The 20,776-nt window shown below is 49.8% G+C and overlaps 1 protein-coding gene across 10 annotated transcripts in view; it reads right to left on the bottom strand.

Moving 5' to 3' along the window:
* Positions 1-16,524, bottom strand: part of Tnip1 (TNFAIP3 interacting protein 1) — a 50,093-nt gene extending 33,569 nt beyond the window's left edge. For 8 of the 10 annotated variants that reach the window (XM_038327459.2, XM_038327460.2, XM_038327466.2 and 5 more), the window contains exon 1: positions 9,420-9,500. Coding sequence is in view for 1 of the 10 variants with exons in the window: in XM_038327463.1 (XP_038183391.1) it covers positions 16,453-16,492 (40 nt within the window). In the remaining 9 variants the exon portion in view is untranslated. Of the gene's footprint in view, positions 1-9,419; positions 9,501-16,452 lie in introns of those variants that run through there. The other 2 variants (XM_038327458.1, XM_038327463.1) reach the window with 2 other exon arrangements.
* Positions 16,525-20,776: the final 4,252 nt, after the last annotated feature.

Genomic DNA, 20,776 nt, shown 5'->3' with positions numbered 1-20,776 from the left:
AATACTGGATGCACAGATGTACAGCTGTAGAAGCAGGAAGAAGGTTCCACCCAGGACCAGGGAATGTGAGAGAACAGGCCATGCATTAGCATGGCCTTGTATTATCACACTGTACTCTGGGGCCTTACCTGTCCCAGACCCAGCTCTGTCCACCCTGCAGCTGTTGTTGGGCCAGTCACTTATCCATTCTGGGCCCCAGCTGCTCTTCTGTAAAACAGGATTATGAAAATCTACCAGGCTAAGGTGAAGACATTAAATGGTGTGTCTGTACATAGTGGTAGCGGTTCTCACTTCTGACTTTATTCCCCAACCATGATTTACTCAACAAGAAAACATGTTTCAGAATGAAATATCCAATATAACGAGTAGGTGGTTCCCAGCTCAGTATGTAGCACACTGTAGGTATTCAGCAAAGGGGATCCCACCACTATGCCCAGCTGACCTAAGAACTGTCCCGACACTCCATCCTTGGTTGCTTTTTATTTTTATTTTGTCTGTGTGTATGCACTTGTGTGTACAGGCATGTATGAGTGTGGGTACTGTTGTGTGTGCGTGCACCAAAGGGTCAACCTTCTACGTCATTCCTCAGGAACTGTCTACTTTTCTTTTTTTGAGGCAGGGACCTGTAGGTTCAATGACTAGGCTAGGCTGGGCAGCAAAGGAATCCCCAGGGATCTGCCTGTTTCCTCCTCCACAGCACTGGGAATACAGGTAAGAGCCGCCAAGCCCGGTTTTTTGTTTTGTTTTGTTTTCGAGACAGGGTTTCTCTGTGTAGTTTTGGAGCTTGTCCTGAAACTCACTCTATAGACCAGGCTGGCCTCGAATTTACAGAGATCCACCTTCCTCTGCCTCTGCTGGGATTAAAGGCGTGGGCCACCATTGTGGGTTCTAGGAATTAAACTCAGTCCTTTTTATGTTTGTGAAGCAAGCACTTTACTTCCCCAAGCCCTGCTACTTATTTATGTACTGTGGTGCTGAGGACGGGACCCACATGCTAAGCAAGCACTCTGTCACTCAACTACATCCTCGGTTGTTCTTAGTATGAGCCTTACTATGTAGCTAGCCTCAAACTCACAGACCTCCCTGTGCCTTCTCAGTCTTGGGATATAGCCATGTGCCACCATACCTAGTTCGCACTCTCTCTTTCTCCCTCTCTCTCTCTCTCTCTCTCTTTTCCTTCCTTCCTTCCTTTTCTTTTTTTCTTTTTGACATAGTCTCATGTAATCCAGGCCAGCCTTACACTCCCAATGTAGCCAAGGACGACACTGGATTCCTGATTCTCCTGCCTCCACTTCTCTAGTACTGGATCACAGGCATGTGCCAAAATGCTTGGCTGAACTGAATGTTCTCTAAGGCCCATCCTAGTTCTAACGGTTCAGGATCTACTACTTCCACAGCCCACCTCTTTCTGACCTTAACAGGACTATCATCTGTCCCCAGCTCTAGCCTCTGCAGCCTGAGGGATTCTAGACTCACCAGTGAGTGAGCTCATTCAGGGACACACACACACACACACACACACACACACACGCAAGCACGCGGAGGGGGAGCAAAGGCCTTGGGCTGATGGCTGTTTGCAGGCCCAGCTACTACAAGACACGCAGGGCTCCAGCCAAACCTGGGGACTGTGCCCCTCTAGCACAGCATACATCCCTCCCTGGGGTCTCTTCCCTCTCCTGTGCTGAATCACTACAGAAGGAGTCCCTACTATCCCCTTGATACTCGGTTCACAGCACTTGCCTAGAATGTCAGCTGGGTTTAAAATGACACACACAAGAAGTGCTCAGAAGGGTGAGGTAAGGAAATGAAACGGCTGGTTCAGCACCACCATGCGCCAGGTGCTGGCTGAACACACCACCTCATCCAGAGTAAACACACTTACCCCTGCTTTCCAGCAAGGAGATCAAGCCACCTGCCTAGACAGCAAGCAGGAGCAGACTCAGAGAGGTTAAGTTATCTGCCTGAGGATACACAGCTTGTTGTGTGTCAACAAATAATCCAGCTTACAGTGCCCAGGGAGGAAGAGGCAGAATCCCACAAGAAGAACCCAGGTTCTGGCTTCCATCTCTGTCTACCCTGACCCGGAGTCACCTGGGCTCAGCATCTCAGGCTAGAAGGCAGCAGAGGAGATGGGGTTCTGCAAGATTGAATTTGGCACTTGGCACAATGGTGCCTGCACAACCGCTCCCAATTCTACTTCTGATGGCTTTTACATCCTGGGTGCCAATGGAAGATGTAGAAGTCACTCCTCTCAAGTCAGTCTAAAAGGTCTGGAACCTCAGGGCTTGCTTGTAGCTGATCAGGTCCTGCTCCTGGTACTGTCCCACCACCTGCCAATCCAGTATCCTGCAGCAGGCCCTGGAACTGGACACAACACTCAGGTATTGCCTCACAATCAGACACACAGGGACTTTTACTTCCACAAAAGTACAGACAGAGCCGGGCGGTGGTGGCACACGCCTGTAGTCCCAGCACTCGGGAGGCAGAGGCAGGCGGATCTCTGCGAGTTCAAGGCCAGCCTGGTCTACAAGAGCTAGTTCCAGGACAGGCTCTAGAAACTACAGGGAAACCCTGTCTCGAAAAACCAAAAAAAAAAAAAAAAAAAAAAAAAACAGACAGAGCCCTGGCAGTCATGTTTCTTACAGTTGAGACATTAAAAAAAAAGTATCTGCTATAGTCAGACAGTGAACGTCCCCCAAAGCCTCACATGTTATTAAGTCTGATCCTAGGGTGCCTCACTCCCCTTTCTTTCTGCTTCATGACTGAGGAGGTGAGTGACCTTGCTGTCCACCCCTCCCCATGTACTCCCACTGTGCTATGCTGCCTTACTGTAGGCCCAAGGCAATCACAACTGTCCAGAAGCAGTGCCCAAACCACCCAAACTGTGCGGCAAAACAGGCCTGTCCTTAAAGGACAGCTGTGTCCTTTACCAATGCTGTCACCAGCCTGTGTGTCACAGGAGCTGAGAATCAAGCCCTGCTGTAGAGAAGCAAGCTGGGGGCCACTTCCCTTGTCCAGTGTGCCAGAGCTAACCCACCCAGTGAACCTCTATCACAGCTTCTAGAGATTTCTGCATCGGACCACACAGGGGCTGGATGGAAAGTGGACTGTTGTGTGTTTCAGAATAGCAAAAATATCCTGAATGGCCATTGAAAGGGCACTGGCTTAATAAACTAAGGTGTAGCCGATATGTGGAATACTATATAGGAATCAAATCCATGGGGTTCACCGCTTTGTGAAGATACAGAAAAATACCCATAAAATAAAAAGTCAAGTGCAGATTATGTATGAACAAGATTTCCAGGGCACGTGCCCTAAATGTGCACCCCAAAAAGGAAAAGAAAAAAAAAAGAAAGGTTGGAAGGATACATGCCAAGCACTGCTGACTGGCTGACAACCCTAGAAAAGGCCCCGGCGGAGGGCTGCTGTCTTCTGAAGTCTTTCCTTAATTCCTTGTAGGAGAAATCTAGACTCTTATGCAATTGGTGGGGAGGGAGGAGACAACTTTTACCATAGGCAAGGGTTGTCCATCTTTCCTTTCTTAGCTCTTTGAGACAGGGTCTATATAGCCCAGCCTAGCCTCTATATTTGTTATGTAGCCAACGATGACCTTGAGCCCCGATCCTTCGTCCTCCACCTCTCAAGTGCAGGTACCCACAGAGGTCAAAAGGGGGAAGAGAAAATCCTGACTGCAGGTATGTACCCAAGGCCAGGAACAAGCGCAAGAAAGGGCAGCACAATCCCTGCTCTGCCCTCAGAGAGCCAAGTCCAGATCTCAAGGATGAAAGTGGAGCCTAAATCACAGCATCGCATCACAGCCCTGGTCTGCGCTTCTGTTACCAGTAAGCCCCAAAGGGCCGGGTCAGCAGCCCCGCTCCCAGGCCCACTGCCCTTCATACCCTCCCCTCAGCTAGGGCCCAGAATTGACAAGGGGTGTCACTGAGCCAGATGGCCTCAACCATCAGCTGAGAGGCCAACCTTAGGACAAGAGGGATGGAGCAGCCTGTCTCTCGGCGCCCAAATACCACAGCTGACTTATGCAACCCTGTAACTCCCCTTTCAGAGGAAGATGCCAGTTTTTGTGAACTCTCCTTATACCAAATATGGTGGGAAGAGAATTTAGACTCCGGCCTCTCTCTGCTGCCTCCCCAGGGCCTGTTGTTCTGTTTTCCTACGGGAAATGCTATGTGAACCAAGCGGGAAGCACAGAGCTGTCTGCAAACCTTAATGAGAAACCCAAACAGGAGTCACCTCCAAGGGCAGCAAAGGGCCCAGGAAAGGAGGAAAAGGAATCAATACGCTGTGGCTGTGGCGAGGCCTCACAGCACAGCAGTGAAGATGAGTGGTGTGGCTGGTAGAGCACAAACTTGGACGGCTCTTTCATATGCAGACTGTGTTGGGATGGGACCACGAGAAGGCTCAGAACACATCTGACAAGATACAAAGCAAGGTTACACACTGGTCAGGGATGCATGCACACATTCATATATAAGTTGAAAGAAACACGAAAAGAACTGGGGAGAGGGCTCAGACATTCAAGTGCTTACCACATGAGCATGAGAACCTCTGGTTGATCCCAGAACACACATTTAAGGGGGGGGGGGGGGAGCGCCAGTGACATGGCCAAGAGGTTAAAGGTGCTTACTCCCTAAACTGGAGACCTGACTTTGATCTCACCACATGACAGAGGAGAGAACCAAGCCCTCTATAAGTTGTCCTCTGGCCTTCACACAGACATAATAAAAAATGTCATCATACATTTACAAGGTCAGAAGGCAAACATGATGGGCATGATGGCTCACACTAGCAATCCCAGCATGAGTGCAAGGCCAGCCTGGGAGCATTGCCTGTAATCTCAGAGCTGTGGGACTGGACACAGATAAATCCCCAGAACAGTCTAGCCTAATGGGTAAGTCCTAGGCCAGGGGGAGAGAGCCTGCCTCAGAAAAACACAGTGCCCAATAGTGAGCCAAGGTTAGCCAAGTGAAGATCGGGGTTGGGGAACCTAGAACAGAGCAGTTAGTTATAGAAGGGGTGGAGAGCAAACTGAGGGCCCTGACTTAGGGGCTCCTCCACATTACAGAGGCCAACTCTGGCTTCAGTGACTCCTCATCTCTACCTCCCAAGGCTAAGGCCTTGGTCTGTCTGCCCTTGTGCTCTGCAGGGAAAATGTTCGTTCATGACTCCAGGCTCGGGGAACAGCCTGGGGACAAGGCCAGTGAGGAAAGGCAGCCCTGCAGGGACAACAATCAGAAGGAGCCAGCGAGGCCTCAGCAGTTGCTCTTTCCAGTCACTGGGGTGACCGTCCAGTGCAGGTCACAGGAAGAACACAGAGAACTAATTTCCTGCAGCAGCCTGGTGGCTGCCAAGTTCTGCTGTGGCTGGAAACATGACACCTCTCCTGAGGGTCAAGGTGGACCGGGTCCGGCAGAGGGGCACACAGTGGACATCAGCAGGAGGCACAAAAAGACCCGGCCCAGCTGGAGCCAACGAGGACCGTCCAGTGAATGGACAATGAGGCCCGATGGCTCGGTTGTCACCATTTGGACCGTTCATTTCATTTGGATTCTTGAGACAGGGTCTGGCCTCGACCTTGAACTTCTGGCTCTCTTACCACTACTTCTAAATGATAGAATTACAGGTGTTCACTAACACACCTGGTTTATCAGTTCAGAGAATGGAACCAAAGAATTCATTCATGGTAGGTAAGCACCCCACTAACTGAGCCACATCCTAGGCCCAACATTTGGGACAGAGCAAAGGACAAGTCATTCAGAAAGCACAGAACACAGGCCAGTAGACAGCTGAAGGTGGGTTATTCAGAAGCCTGGGAAGTAAAGTCTCTTGCCACCTGTGGCTGAGATTCCAACAGCCTCAGCAATAACCTCAGCCAGTATGCAGAGAGATCTCCCACCATGCTGCAGGGTGATAATGCCATCCCTTGGAACTGGGTGATGAAGCAAAGGGGGTGCAGCATCCTTGACTATACCATCACAGTGGGGTAACAGACAGACACTCCCATGCCTGGGATCTTTGGGGGTCTTGCCCAGCCCAGCAGACAACTCTCCCCTAAGCACAACCTCATTCCATCTCTGTCACATCCATTCAAACCCTAAAAGGTCCAGGCCCTACTCTGTATGTCACCATCTTTCCATGACCTACCCTTAACGTCACCTCCCTCTGGGGGTCTTGCTTAACCAATCAGGTGCCCCTGAATGACTTCAGATCCTAGGTATATCCATGATGGCCAGCCTTACCACTGTCCACTGGTCCATGATGCTGTCAGGAAAGGCTCTGAACCAGGAGCACAGAAAGGTGAAGCCAGGCCCTCACACACAGGTATTGGCCCTCACACACAGGTGTGGCCTGAACAGCCCCCAGCGGAAACAGCCCCCAGTGGAAAGCTCAGAGGAACATCAGAAAACATACCCTCCAGTAATCCACCTCAGAACTCACTCTGTAGACCAGGCTGGCCTTGAACTCAGAGATCTGCCTTCCACGGCCTGGAAGCAAAAGCCTGCACCACCACACCACACACCACTCACAAATACTCTTATTTTAGATCATGATAAATGAATGAAAAAAAAGTAGTAATGTGACAGAAAGTGAAAGGGGGGCTATTTTGCATAGGAAGAACAGGGAAGGCCCCTCTGAGAAGGTGACATTTGAGCTGAGACTCAACAGATAAGGAAAAACCAGCCATGGGAAGGGCTGGGAACTGTGTTCTGGGCACTTGGATGGCAGGGGTTGAAGACTCAACATGAGAACAAGCTGAGCGCACACACAGCTTGGGAAAAGCAGGTAGCCTGGCCTGCCAAATCACAGTGGGCACAGAAACGAGCCTGTAACTGGTGGAGGGAGGCAGACAAACAACCTCTCAAAGTACCATCATACTCAAACCAGGTCGGCCTGACCCAGCCAGGACATCCGGGCCAGAGACACAGCAGCACGGGGGTGAAGGAATGAGTCAGACCCATGGCTTCCTGGGGCCCCAAGGGAGCTGCTATGGGCATCCAGGGACAGGCACCCACCTCTAGCTATACTGTGCCTACACTCACAGGATACCCACGTGGAGGGGACAACACGATCATATATAGGTATAGAACACTCCCACCTGCCGCTCTCAGAGGGACAAGATTAAATGTGTCCACAAAGGGTTGGCCCCTAAATATTTTCCAAGGACACAGCAATGGCAACAGTCTAAGCCATTGGAAAAAGAACAGGGCCCCTGGAGATAGGGGTGTAGTTCAGCTGATAGAGTGCTTGTCTAACATGGATGAAACCCTGGGTTCAATCTCCAGTACCACATAAACCAGGATTAGTGTGCGCCTCTAATCCCAGCCCTCAAAGGGATGCAGAAGGATGAGAAGCTCAAGACCATCCTCTGCTACAAGAGAATTCAAGGCCAGCCTGGGCTAGAAAGACCCTGTTACAAAATAAAACAACAGAGTTTAGAACTGGCGTGATGGCTCAGTGAGAAAAGGTGTGTGCCACCAATGTCCTGAGTTAAAGTCCTGAAACCCACATGGGAGAAGAAACAGCCATCTCCTCAAAGTTGTTCTCGGACCCCCACATGGACCTGGGCACCCTGGCATGCACTCACCCCATTTAAGCATAAACAAATGTAAAGTTAAAAACCAACAACAGAGGGCCTCGCTGGAAACCGATGGCTACTAGACCTGAAAACTACTATCAGATTGGTCAGAAAGAATAAACGAGAGCCAGGCATGGTGGAACACCCCTGTAATCCCAGCGGGTGGAGGACCAGGTCAGCTTTAGCTACAGAGTTCAAGGTCAGCCTGGACTACAAGACTGTCTCAAGAAAAGGGGGGGGGGGGGGGAAGATTAAAAAGTTTTAAAAATTCATCTCACCAAAGTGAGGTTACTAGAATTATCATTATGGGTTAGTTTCACAGGCCACTTGCTAGGGACAAAGGGACCCTGAGCCTCCTTAGTTAGTGTGAGCATATTCCACTCTCCGAACACAATGTTCTCCGTCAAGGACCAAAAAAAAAAAAACCATTCTGAGAGTCCCCTGACTGTCCACTCATGAGTCTGAATTCCCCTCTACCACACCCCTCATTGTTGGTCGCATGAGTAAGAGCTGATCAAATCCCACTTTGACTGACTGTGAAATCAAAATGATGCATCAGGAATCCACACGTTTCCCACACTGTCATTCAGCAAGGGGGTGGGGACCGCTACTGCTGAGACCTTTGCTTCATCCATGAAAGTCCCTCCCTCCCTTTTACCAAAACAGTTCCTCACTGACAGCCCCAAATTCCCACCCACTGCCGGGCACAAGATGAATACATGCACAGCAAACCACTTCCATGCACATGATCTCACACAGAGGGGCAGGAACTTCCCACAGGCCAAACACAACCCAAAGCGTAAAAGCCATCTCTCCTAAATCATTCCCAGAAACTCACTGGTTCTACCCAGCACCTGTGTACAGGTGCATAGCCTCCTGGGCTATGCAAAATGAGCTCAATAAGGATGGAACAGAGGGCTTTGCAGCCAAACATTTGGGTTCATATCCCGACTTTGCAACAGCACTAGTTATGTGATTACAATCTGCAAGTTGCCTGTGTTCCTCGCTGGTGAAGATATAAAGTAACATTCATGGAGAAGGGGTGGCCACGGAGCCTGAGCACATGAGTTCAATCCCGATGGGAACTGACCAGGTTTGGAAAGAGAGAAATGAGTCAGGCAAGTTGTCTGTCCACAACCTTACATGTAAACAATAAACAAATGTATTTTTAAAAAAGTAACAGTCGCCGGGCGGTCGTGGTGCACGCCTTTAATCCCAGCAGAGGCAGGTGAATTTCTGTGAATTCAAGGCCAGCCTGGTCTACAAAGTGAGTTCCAGGACAGGCTCCAAAGCTACAGAGAAACCCTGTCTTGAAAAAAAAAAAAAAAAAAAAAAAAAAAAAAAAAAAAAAAAAAAAAAAAAAAAACACCATTGAGTTAGAATGAATGTAACAGGTTGCCCGCCTTTTATCCTCGCACTCCGGAAAAAAAGCAGGAGGGTCTCTGTGAGTTCGAGGCCAGCCTGTTCTATGTAGCGAATTCCAGACCAGACAGTACTACAAAGTGAGACCTGTCTCAAAACAAAAAAGAAAAGACTATCTGGAAATCGACCAATAAGCGTGGTTATGATGCTTATTTTCGTCATTACGATGTCTGCATACCGCTACCCAAACTTTGCTCGCTGGGGTCCGCAGGCGGGTCCCAGGCGCGCTCCGCAAGCGGTACGCATGCGCGCCCGGCTGGCTGTGCGGGCCGGGAGTCTCCGAAGCCTGACGACGGAGACGCCGACACCTCACGACGCCGGGACTCCCGCCACTAGCCCTCGCTCCCGGCGCAGGCCCCGGTCTCCTCCCGCCTGCCCATCCCCCCCCAGCGGCCCCGCTCACCCAACGACGAGAACTTCGGGGCACGGAGCCAGACTCTGCAGCCCTAGGCTCCGGTCGGTACCAGGAAATGCTGGGGCCACGCCACGCCCCTGGGAAAGTCCCCGGAGACCGACGGGCCATCCATCCAATGGTGTCGCGCTGGGCACGCCGGGGGTGGGGCCTGCGATGTAAACAGCCGCAGCGGTTCGGCTGGGTGGAGCAGTTCGCGGCTCAAACCTAGGGGGCCCCAGGACACTGTGCCGACCACCCAGGTCCAACTCGGTCCATACCTCCTGTGTCCTGGGAGAGCACTAAGCACTGGATGCCAAGTACCGGGCCTGTTCTAGTTCCCAGATGCAGGACCTGCTTTCTCGGCACTTCAGAGGCTGAGGCAGGAGGATCCTGAGTTTGAGGCCAGCCTCGGATATACGAGATCACATTTCACCCCACCACCAGCAGAAAAAAAAATTATACCCTGTCTCGAAAAAAAAGAAAAAAAAAAAAAGAAAAAAAAATTATATATATATATATATATATATATAATATATTCACACACGTATGTATGTATGTATGTATGTATGTATAATTCTGGCCCAAAAAGTAAGGCAATTTAGAAAGACACCTGACGTTGACCTCTGGGCTCCATAGACATGAACATAGCGGAAAGCCTTGACTTTGTAATAAAAGTTTTCAAAACAAGGAGGACAGTAGGTTTTTCAGGAGGAAGATTGAAACATTCTCTGTCACTGGAATTGTTGAAAACGTTGACAGGTCTTCATCTTCTGGACTGGGGATGAGGATCTAGGGGGCTATTTCATACATGCCCTCATTTTACATAAAGAGAGATCTATCAATGGGGACTGTGAGCAGGCATCTACTTAAGCATGTCTTCTCCAAGGACCCTCCTTTTAGGCTTTGTGTTCCCCTGTGTCCCAGTTACCTCACAGGAGCTGGCAGGTTTGCAAAACGACATTCTAGGTTACATTTCTTATGGAAAGAAGCATGCATGTGCCTTGATTCTGAAGGGAGAGAGGTCAGTTTCCCCAGAAGAGGATGCACAATCACCCGCAGAAGAGGCTGCAGGGGGAAGTGGGTCCTTTGTCCTATGTATCAATTCTCCAAAGGTCTGAGTCTCTCTGCCTCTTTTCCCTGTGCTTCCCAATTTGCCTTTTCCTGGAATGTTCACGTCCTAAATCTTGTCCCAGCTCTTCACTCCTACCTACTACCCAGTACTGAGATTTCCTTTCTTTAAAATGAAGTCTTCAATAATTTCCAGTCTGATTGCATGCTGCTTCCACTGTTTTTGTAAGATATTTGACCTCAGAAAGTTGAGTGGTTTCATTCACACAAACGTCCATGATTCCTAGGTAGCCTTTAAAGATTTGAGATTTGGGATTTGAGGCCAGCCTGGTCCAAGTACTAAGTTCAAGGCCAGCCACAGCTTCATGTTAAGACCAGGTCTCAAAACAAACAGAAAAACAAACAAACAAAAAAACCCTACCACCAATAAAACCACCTAGGGGCCAGTGAAATGAGTCAGAGTTAGGTAAAGGTGCTTGCTGACCAGCTTGAGGACCCGAGTTCAATCCCTGGAACCCACAAGGTGGAAGGAGATTGACTCCTGCAAGTGGAGGAATCTCTAGAGGTGGGTGGGTGGGGTCTCACCGTGTGGTCCCAAACTGGTCTAGACCTCTCCATCCTCCTGCCTGACCTTTAAGTGAAGAGATAACTTTGCAGGGTCACACCCAAAACTTTCTTTTCTGTTCTGCTCAACCACTGAAGGTTATTACCTTCTTATCCTTGTCTGTCTGAGGTTTTGCTCTGGAGCAGAGCTGCCTTGAACCTCAGCTTTGCTCAAGGCCACACCCATTGACACAATCAAAGCCAGAACCCAGGGCCTTGGTTCCAAGTTCTGTTTGCTTTCTCTCCACAGAGCTGTGTTGTCTCCACAGTGTCAGAATAGCGCTCTCTCTCTCTCTCTCTCTCTCTCTCTCTCTCTGTCTGTCTCTCTCTCTCTCCCTATCTCCCTCCCTCCCTCCCTCTCTCTCCCCTTCCCTGGCCTCAGACTTGCAAGGTAGGTTGATCCCTTGAACTCCTGATCCTCCCGCCCCCACTTCCCCTCTCCTGGGTTGCAGATTTGCACCACCACTGCCCAGTTTATGTAGCACAGGAGACAGAGCACAGGGCTTCCAGCATGCAGGGCAAGCTCTCTACTGCGCTTCACCCCCACACCTTTTTCCGCTTTCTTACAGAAGCACAGGTCCCAACCCCAACCCAGGTTGTACCTCCCCCTCAGGTGTTTGTGAGAATGAATGTAGTAAAGACAGAGGCTCAGCACACACTAGCGTCAGAGAAATGATGATGTCCAGATGTGGGTTACACGTATTGATAGATTTCACTGTTAAACCCACCAATGTAATCTTCTTTGGTTCCAGCCCCCTAGACTTGGGACATGGAGCTGGCGGGAGGCAGATGCCCCTAGCCTGGCATCCTCTGCCACCCCTTAGCCTGGAAGGGAGTTTCCAAGTTGGGAGATGAGTGACTCAGGCAGGTGGCAACCTCTTACTCTTCTAGAGTGTCAACAAGCACCTCAAAAAGCCCCACCTGGGAGGAGAACCACACTGCCTGTGTTTTGTTTTGCTTTGTGCTGAAGAAGATGGCGTCCTGTCCTTTCTGCCACTCCCTCCTCTACCAGGAAGGCTCCAAAGTAGCGAAGTGCACACTTCTAAAACCATACCTTGAAAAGACTATGCACAATCAAGTGGCAGAAGCAGGAAGTGGGGGCTGTGGCGTAAAAGGATCAGAAGATAACGTGAAGGGACTGGGGAAATGGCTAGGGAGCAAGAACCCTTGCTGCCCCGAGCATGAGGACCTGATGTGAACATACATCACTCAGTTCAAAAGTCAGGCATGGCTGTGTGTATGTCTAAAACCCCGTACTGTTGGGCTAGGAGGTGGAGACAGGAGGATTGCTGCAGCTTAGCTGACTACTGGCCTAGCTCCAGGTTCGGTAAGAGACTATGCCTCAATGGAACAAGGAACGACGTGATAAAGCAGGGTACATGATGTTCTCTTTTGTTCTCTACGTATGTGTACCCTCCCCCTCCACTCGCGCATACAACACACACAGAGAGAGCATATGGAGTACGTGCTAGTTCTACACTTTTACACAATTCATCTCCCATCCAGTCTGTGAAAATCAGGTGGATGGATGCTTACTGGAGTTCATACAGAGCTTCATGCCAGGCTCTTAAGCATCATGTCACACTATCTCACCAGCTAGCAGGACACAGAACTCAGAATGCCAGCCTCAAAAGGATCTGTAGAAATTACCAAACCTCCAGCCCTACTCAAGTGATGATATTTGCAATGAAATACGAACAAGAGAGCAGAGACATGACCACCCTTTGTGGGTGGAGCTGCATTGAGGCCAGAGCAAGGCTAGTACTTGCAGCAGGTGTGACCCTGAGTTTTAGATTAATGCTGACGCCAGCACCTGGGCTCCCCCATGGGAGCAACTGCTTTCCTGCTACATGCTCCAACTGATGGGAGGCACAGCTACTTGCCTGTGTGTTTGTGTATGTGTGTGAGCCTCAGTATGAGTGTGTATGCATATTTGTGTGTGGTTGAGTGTGTGTGTGTGTGTGTGTGTGTGTGTGTGTGTACTGAGCATAGGTATGTGGATGTCAGAGGTCAACCTGGGTGTCGTTCCTCAGTAACCCTCCACTAGGTCTCTTACTGGGACCTGTGACTGGTCAATTAGCCTAAGCTTGCTGGCCAGCAAGCCCTAGGGATTCACTTAGCTCTCTCCTCCGGTGCTGGGACTATAAGTGCATCACTATAGTCATATTTTTCTACATAGGCTCTGGAGATTGAACTCAAACCCTCAACTGACCGAGCTATCCCATTACCCCTTCTTTGCTGTTTTGAGACAGGGGTATCACGTAGCCCAGGTTGACCTCAAAACCATTGCGTAGTGAGGAAGACATTTTATTTCTGGTTCTCATGACTCCAGCCAGGTCCTGGGTGCTGGGATGCCTCACCACATCTGATGTCTACTCTCCTGAGACCTCAGCAGAGCTCTTTGTGTGGTAGGCGAGCCCTCTGCCTCCCCAACTAAGCTTCATTCCCAAGCTGGAAACAGACTCAAACCAGCATGAACCTTATTCTATCAGAATGAGGACTGGGAGCCTCTGAAGGACCTGGGTAGGAGTAGTTAAGCAATCCTGGATCCCTTCCTGGATCCTTAGCCCGAAGCAATCTTGGAATACAAAACCCTTCAGTGGATTCTAGGTACTTTCTGCTCTTGGGCGTGTGCTTATCAAAAAGAGAGATTTGGGTGATAGTTAATTGAGATAAGGAATGTCAAACGTGTGACATTGACTAAAATGGCACTTGAGGGTGCTGGTGGTGATTGCTGAGAAGTAAGTGAACACCGCCAGTGAGGACAGAGTCCTAGCCTACCACGCACGAGAGAGCTGGATTCAGTCCCTGGTGCCCCAGAGAATCAAATGTGAGGGCACACAACTGTAATCTTGAACTTGAGAGGTGGAGGCGAGAGGACCAGAAGCTCAAGTTCCTCCTTAGCACCAAAGGGAATTTTGGGCTAGCTTGGGATATATGAGACTCAGCTGGAAAGAAAGGAAGGGAGGAAGAAAAGAAGAAAGGAAGAAAAATAAGAAGAAAGGTAGGGGGGACTGTAGAGATGGCTCAGTGATTAAGAGCCCTGGCTGCTCTTCTAGAGGACCTGGGTTCAATTCCCAGCACCCACATGGCATCTCGCAACCGTCTGTAACTCTAGTTCCAGGGGCTCTGATACCAGTACACATTAAAAAAAAAACTTTTAAAAGTGTCTCATATTTTAAAAAATAACAGAAAGGAAGGAAGGAAAGATGGCATGCCAGCTGGAAGTAGTACGGAATGCTCCAATCTTCAGCTCTATGGAGGCAGAGGTAGGAGGACCAAAAATCCAAGGCCAGCCTGGGCTATATGAGACTCTGACTCAAAACAGCAACAACAACAAGCTTTCCTCCCACCAATCACACACAACCAAATACTGTCACTAAGTGAACTATATCTGTAGTCCCAGCTCCCCTCAGCCTAAGGTGTTTTTAAACTCTATCTGCCTTCATAGGGTATGAAGGCCGCAATATTTTTGTGTTCATTTACCATCTTTTACACATATTTATCTATTACAAGTGCGCACGTGCATGCATGCGTGTGTGTGTGTGTGTGTGTGTATGTGTGTGTGTACTGTTGCATGCACACATTCCACAGCACGTGTGGAGGTCAGAGGACAGTTTGTAGTTCTTTCTCTCTCTCCTACTATATGAGTCCCAGGGACTAAACTCAGGTTGTCCAACTTAACAGCAAGCGCTCTACCCACTGAAGCATCTTCCCAGTCCTCGTTCATCACCGCAAGGCGAATAAAACCATTTACATCCACAGCTTGCCCTGTTCCCAAGATACCGGCCATGTAGTAATTAAGGTGCAGGTTCCAGCCCTTCCACTCATGTCTGCACCCTCGTTTCCTAAGCAAGCCTATGAAGGCAGTGTCAGTTTGTGGCACACACAGAGAAACGGCCCTAGTGACACGAAGCATGATAGTTATGGTTTGGGACAGCAGGGAATGCCGATCTTCCTTTCCTGAAGGGGATCCCAGGCCCACAGCTGGGGATCTCTTTGCCTGGATCTCACTGAGAACTCTGAGGAGCTGGCCTCTGGACATGACTGCTGAGTTTTTCTCCAGCTTCTTTCCCTTCTCTTTCTCCTTCCCAGGTCTTTCCCCCTCTGTCCCTAACCTGCCTGTTATTCTCTGGTTTCTAGGGCACCACCAGAAGAGAAGAAAGGACAGTGACACCCGGGAAATTCCCAGCTCGTCACAGACTGGCCCTGCCAGGCCCCTCCCACAGTCTCTAGGAGTCCTGGGGTTGGCTTCTCTCCGCCTGACCCTCCTAACTCCAGGTTTGAGTATCAAGCTGGCTTAAGGCTGGGATCCCAACTTGCTCCTGGTCATCTTCCTGGAAGTGGAAATAATTCAGCCCCAAGGGGAGGCAGACCCACAGGACAAGAACATTTCCCAATCCTGGGAAGCCCTACCAGGCCCTGAGAGCGGTTCTCTTTCAACCTACCCCCACCTTCTCATGTGTTCTAGGACCTCTCCCCATTCCTCCCTCATTCTGCAGCCCAGAGATCACTGTCAAATGTCTGACACAGCCCCTGACCCTTACCCTCATTAGCGAGGGACTTCCCTGGGCTGGGCCTCTGACCAGTTTTGGAAAAACTGGACTGTTTGTGATCAAAGAAGTCAGTCACCACCATCTGCCAGCCCTTGGCCCACTCCCAGGGCCTCAAGTTCTCGGTGAAAGGTTCACCCTCAGAAGGAGCCAGTGGGCCTGAGAGCAAAGATGTCTGGAGACAGGAGCGGGGGTCCCTCTACTCCAGTGTCAAGGAAGGGCTCAATCACTGTTGTGTTCCCCAGGGAAGGATATAGGCTCCCCCTGCCCTCCTTGTTTGGGTTTAGTCTTCCAAATGGCCTGGCTCATTCCACGCCCCACATCCCTAGAATTCACATTCACACAAAAACAGACACCCAGACCGTCCACAAATACCCCGTGGACCAACATGGACCTGGCTCCTGTGAGTCTGACACAGATGCAAATGTATCCTTTCACACACAGAAAACATACATGAGAGAAAGAACTCCCCCTTTCCCCCCAGAGAGAAATAAAACAGAGATAAGTCTCTCTTTTCTTCCCTTTGGAAAAGTTAAGAGACATCTGAAGAGAAAATTGGTTAAGGTAGAACAAGCATAAGGAACCAGAGATAGAGGTCAGAGGGCAAAGGAAGCTGAGAAAAGAGCAGAGGCCCGGAATTCAAGGCCCTAGGTGAGCCCACCAAAGTAGGCTGGGGAGCAAAGGACCCCAGCTGGCAGAGAAGGGGAGGCCAGGCAGCTATTGACACACAGCTGGGAAGGTCTGATGGCCTCTGCATTGCCATGTGGTGAGTCCTGTCACCTATGCTGTCACACCTACCCCTAGCCCAGGTCACTCACCTGAGGAATCACGAGGCAATGTCACAGTGTGTGCGGCCATGCGTCCCTGTGTCCCTGTGAAGGCTGTTGGGCTTTCTGAGCTTCTGCAGGAAGGAGGGCTGGGCGGAGCTGACTCTGAGGCAGGAGGGGAATTCCCCCTTGATGGAGAAGCCAGCCACCAGGCAGTCCTACAAGGCCCAGCTGAGGCCCCATCCCGCCCTCTGGCAGAGCAGAGGGCCCTTTGCCAGCCTCCACCTGTTGCTCCCCAGGCTGCCTATCACTTGCCGTAGATTCCAGGAAGGGGAGGGGGCTCTGGAGAAGAGCTGAGAGCCTAGTGGTTCCTGAGCTAGGTCGGGAATAAGGCAAGGGCAGATATGAGGGCATAGGCCACCTGGCCTGCCCTCCTGGGTTCTCCTGGAGATCTATATTTCCTCCTTTGTCCAGAGGGGGATTCCAGTGCTCACGGCCTTGAGGAAATCTCCAGATGTGCTGCTGACATCCTCCTGCCTTGTTCCTGCCTCATCTGTTCCCACGTAGGACTTTCTGTGAGTCTTTCCCAGAAAAGGAAAGCAGCCTCCTTCCTTCCCAAACTCTGGGTCTCATTTGGATGTCAAGTCACACCTGATGACCCATGGCCCATTCTGAACTTGCCCAGCTATAGTCTGGGCAAGCCACCCCCTCCTGAGCCTTGTGTGCTAGGCTCTATCATCAGCTTCACTGGATTTCGAAGTCCCTAGGAGAGACACCTCTGGGTGTGCCTCAGGCCTTTTCCAGAGATGTTTCCCTGAAGAGGGAAGACCCACCCTGAATGTGGACAGCTGTCCCGGGGGCTGGGGTTCCAGACTAAATAAAAAAAAAAGGGGGGGAAACAGGAAGAAGTTGGGCAAGGACCATTTTCCACTTTCTCTGCTTTCCAATCCACTGGACGTGAGCAAGCAGCCAAATGCCCCCTGCCACCAGCCCAGGGCCACTCCCACAATGTCAGGCCTTCCTTACCATGGTGGACTGTGTCCCCTCAAACTGGGAGCCAAAGTAACCCCCTCTCAAGTTGCCACTTGTCAGTATTTTGTCATAACAATGAGTAAAGTGGTAACATTCACATGTTACCCATCCAGTCCCATCTTATTCACCCTCACACCCACTGTGGGGCAGATAAGTCCTGCTCTGTCTGATTTCTGCTGCTCTACAGAAGCCAAAAGATGCTTTGTGATCATCCCTTGTAAGTCACGGGCTACAGACATAGAGTCTCCACCATTCAGTGCCTGCCACAAACATGTCGGGAGGGAACTGGTGAGAGAGACTGTTTCCTTCCTTCCTTCCTTCCTTTCTTCCTTCCTTCCTCTCTCTCTCTCTCTCTCTCTCTCTCTCTCTCTCTCTCTCTCTCTCTCTCTCCCTCCCTCCCTCCCTCCCTCCCTCCCTCCTTCTTTCTTTCTTTCTTTCTTTCTTTCTTTCTTTCTTTCTTTCTTTCTTTCAGACAGGGTTTCTCTGTGTAACAGTCCTGGCTATCCTGGAACTCACTTTGTAGACCATGCTAGCCTCAACCTCAGAGATCTGCCTGCCTCTGTCTCCCAAGTGCTGGAATTAAAGGCACTCACCACCACCACCTGGCTAGAGAGAACTTTTGTTGTTGCTATTTAGTTTTTTGTTTTTCGAGACAGGGTTTCTCTGTGTAGCTTTGGAGCCTGTCCTGGAATTCACTCTGTAGACCAGGCTGGCCTCAAACTCACAGAGATCCACCAGCCTCTGCCTCCTGAGTGCTGGGATGAAAGGCGTGCACCACCACCACCTGGCTAGAGAGACTTTCTTAATCATTCCTAGTTCTGGTATGACAGCATCTAAGGACAAAGAAATAGACAAATCTAATCAGATCTCTCTCCCCTGAAGATCATAGATGGAGAAATCCAATCAGATCTCTGTCCCCAAAGCTCAAGCTCATAGATACCAGAGCTATCCTTTCCAACTGAGTGACCATTATCCACACGTGGTGGATCAATTGTCGATGGAGGTTGCTCGTTTTTTCCCAGGCCACCTAGACCCAAAATAACCACATATAAAGGAGCTGCAGCACCCCTGCTTGCCACCAGCAAACAGAGCCCACCCCCACCCAAAATGCCGGCTACCAAGAAGCTGCACTAAACTCTGTGTGTGTGTGTGTGTGTGTGTGTGTGTGTGTGTGTGTTTAGAATTACTTTTAAGCTCCCTCAGGTTTTATGTAAATGTTGTTGCCCCACTTTGGGTGCCAATTTGTTGACAGGGGCTTCTCATTCGTTCCTGGCCACCCAGACCCGAAATAACCACACAGAAATCGTTTTAATTAAAACACTGCTTGGCCAATCACTTAAGCGTATTGCTAGTTAGTGCTTATATCTTAACCCATTTTTGTTCCTTTATATTTTACCACAAGACTCATGGTTTACCCATAAAGTTCCTGGGTGTTTGTCTCCTTCACCAGCTATATGTTTTTTATTGACTCTGCCTTTTTCCCTCCTGTATCTGTTTAGGATTTCCACCTTGCTCTGTTCTGCTAAGCCACTGGCTGAAACAGCTTTATTCGTTAACCAATAAAAGCAACACATATGGAAGGATTTCCCACCAAACTGTAATTTAATTAAACTTAAATACAGTAATTTAGGAGCTGACGCGATAAGTTCAGTTGGTAATGTGCTCACTGCCCAAGCATGACGACTTGTATTTAAGCCCCAGGACCTGAGTGGAAAAGCCTGGTGTGGTACACATTTAATCCCAGTGCTGGGAAGGCAGAGGAGGCAGGAGGATTCCTGGGACTTGCTGATTGGCAATCTAACTAAATTAGTAAACTTAAGGTTAGTGAGAGAACCTGTCTCAAAAAGCAAGATGAATGGCTATTGGGAACTGTGGACCACCAGACCCTGAATTTCTTGTAAACAACTTGTTTTCCTCTGCTCTGAGCAGCTTGCAGCTGCTCTGAGCATGAGACCCTGATGGCAGGGGAGTGGGTTCTGTTGAGTCTGCAGGTGAAAGATCCCGAGAGCTGAGGCATGCCAGAGCCCTATATAAGCTGCCCCTGAGCACAATAAAGTGGGCATTCTTGGCATTCTTGTATCAAGGATGACCCATGTCCCCATGTCTCTGTCTGTGTGCATGTGTTTTAAGTCTCCAGCTTAGTTCCCTGCTTGCATACCATCCCGTAGTGCATGTGCTACAGATGGCATCTGAGGAGCAATACCTGAGGTTAACTGCTGGGCTCCATACACATGTGTACACACATGCACATGCCCTACACACACACACACACACACATACACATACACACACACACATACGGTAACTCAGTTTCTCAGTAGCATTAGGCACATTTCATGATGATAGCTGCTCCTACAACATAGGACTTGAGGTTACAGGTGTGCACTACCGTGCCCTGCTCTATTTGTGGCTTTTGAGCCCTTGAAGAGTAGCCAATGCCATGTGGAAGGGGGTGTAGTGTAGAAAAGAGTACTAGACCAGGACTCAGGAAACCCCCAACTTAATTCTCCTCTCTGGCCTTCAGTTCTTGGCTACCACATGAGATTGGAGGTCTGTCCATCACCCCTGTCATCATAGAGGGTGCTTTTGGATAGCCCTGCTCTGGAGGTTAGGTATATGATCAGATGGTTACAGTGAAAGGTGAGAAAGATATGTTTTGGCAGGAAAAAAAAATGCAGGGAGCTATAGGTACCAGGACAAATGTCTAGATGGGATTGGGGACCTAGAAGGTCATCCCACAGGAAGTGACTTCTCTAAGCTGAGAGCTGAAAGTAGCCAAGCAAGAGAACAAGGAAGGGTGTTTGCCACAAAGGGAATCAAATGTGCACAGAGAAGTATCTGTGCAGAGTACTGGCCATTGCTCACCCCAAATGGGGCATGGAGTTCCAAGTAGGGTGAACTGGAAACCTATGTGGAAGGCTGGAGCCAGAAAGGGAGATGTGGGGCAGAGTTTGCAGAATTCACTCCTCAGCTGCTCCTGTGCCCTTGAGGCTGGGGCTGCACAGGGAGCGACAGAGAAACTCTTGGATCATCACACTACTCATCACCTTGCATCAGGAAGTGAAGGCCAGACAGGGGAAGTGACTTCTCCCTGAGTAAGTTGGGGCCTTCCTGACTCCTAATCCAGGGCTCTACCCCACACCACGCTCTCTTCCTCATGGTACTGGCCACTCATCAAGAGCTCTGAAGTCACTTGCCAAGAGCAGGATGGTGCACATCTTTAATCTCAACGCCAGGGAGGCTGAGGCAGGAGTAAGTTTGAGCCTGGCTACATAGTAAGATCCTGTCTCAAAAAATAATCACAGAGCTGGAGAGAAGGCTCAGCAGTTAAGAGTGCCCACTG

The sequence above is a fragment of the Arvicola amphibius genome, chromosome 4 (genome assembly GCF_903992535.2).
Source record: "Arvicola amphibius chromosome 4, mArvAmp1.2, whole genome shotgun sequence".
Taxonomy (NCBI): domain Eukaryota; kingdom Metazoa; phylum Chordata; class Mammalia; order Rodentia; family Cricetidae; genus Arvicola; species Arvicola amphibius.
This window is presented reverse-complemented; position numbering and strand designations above follow the sequence as displayed.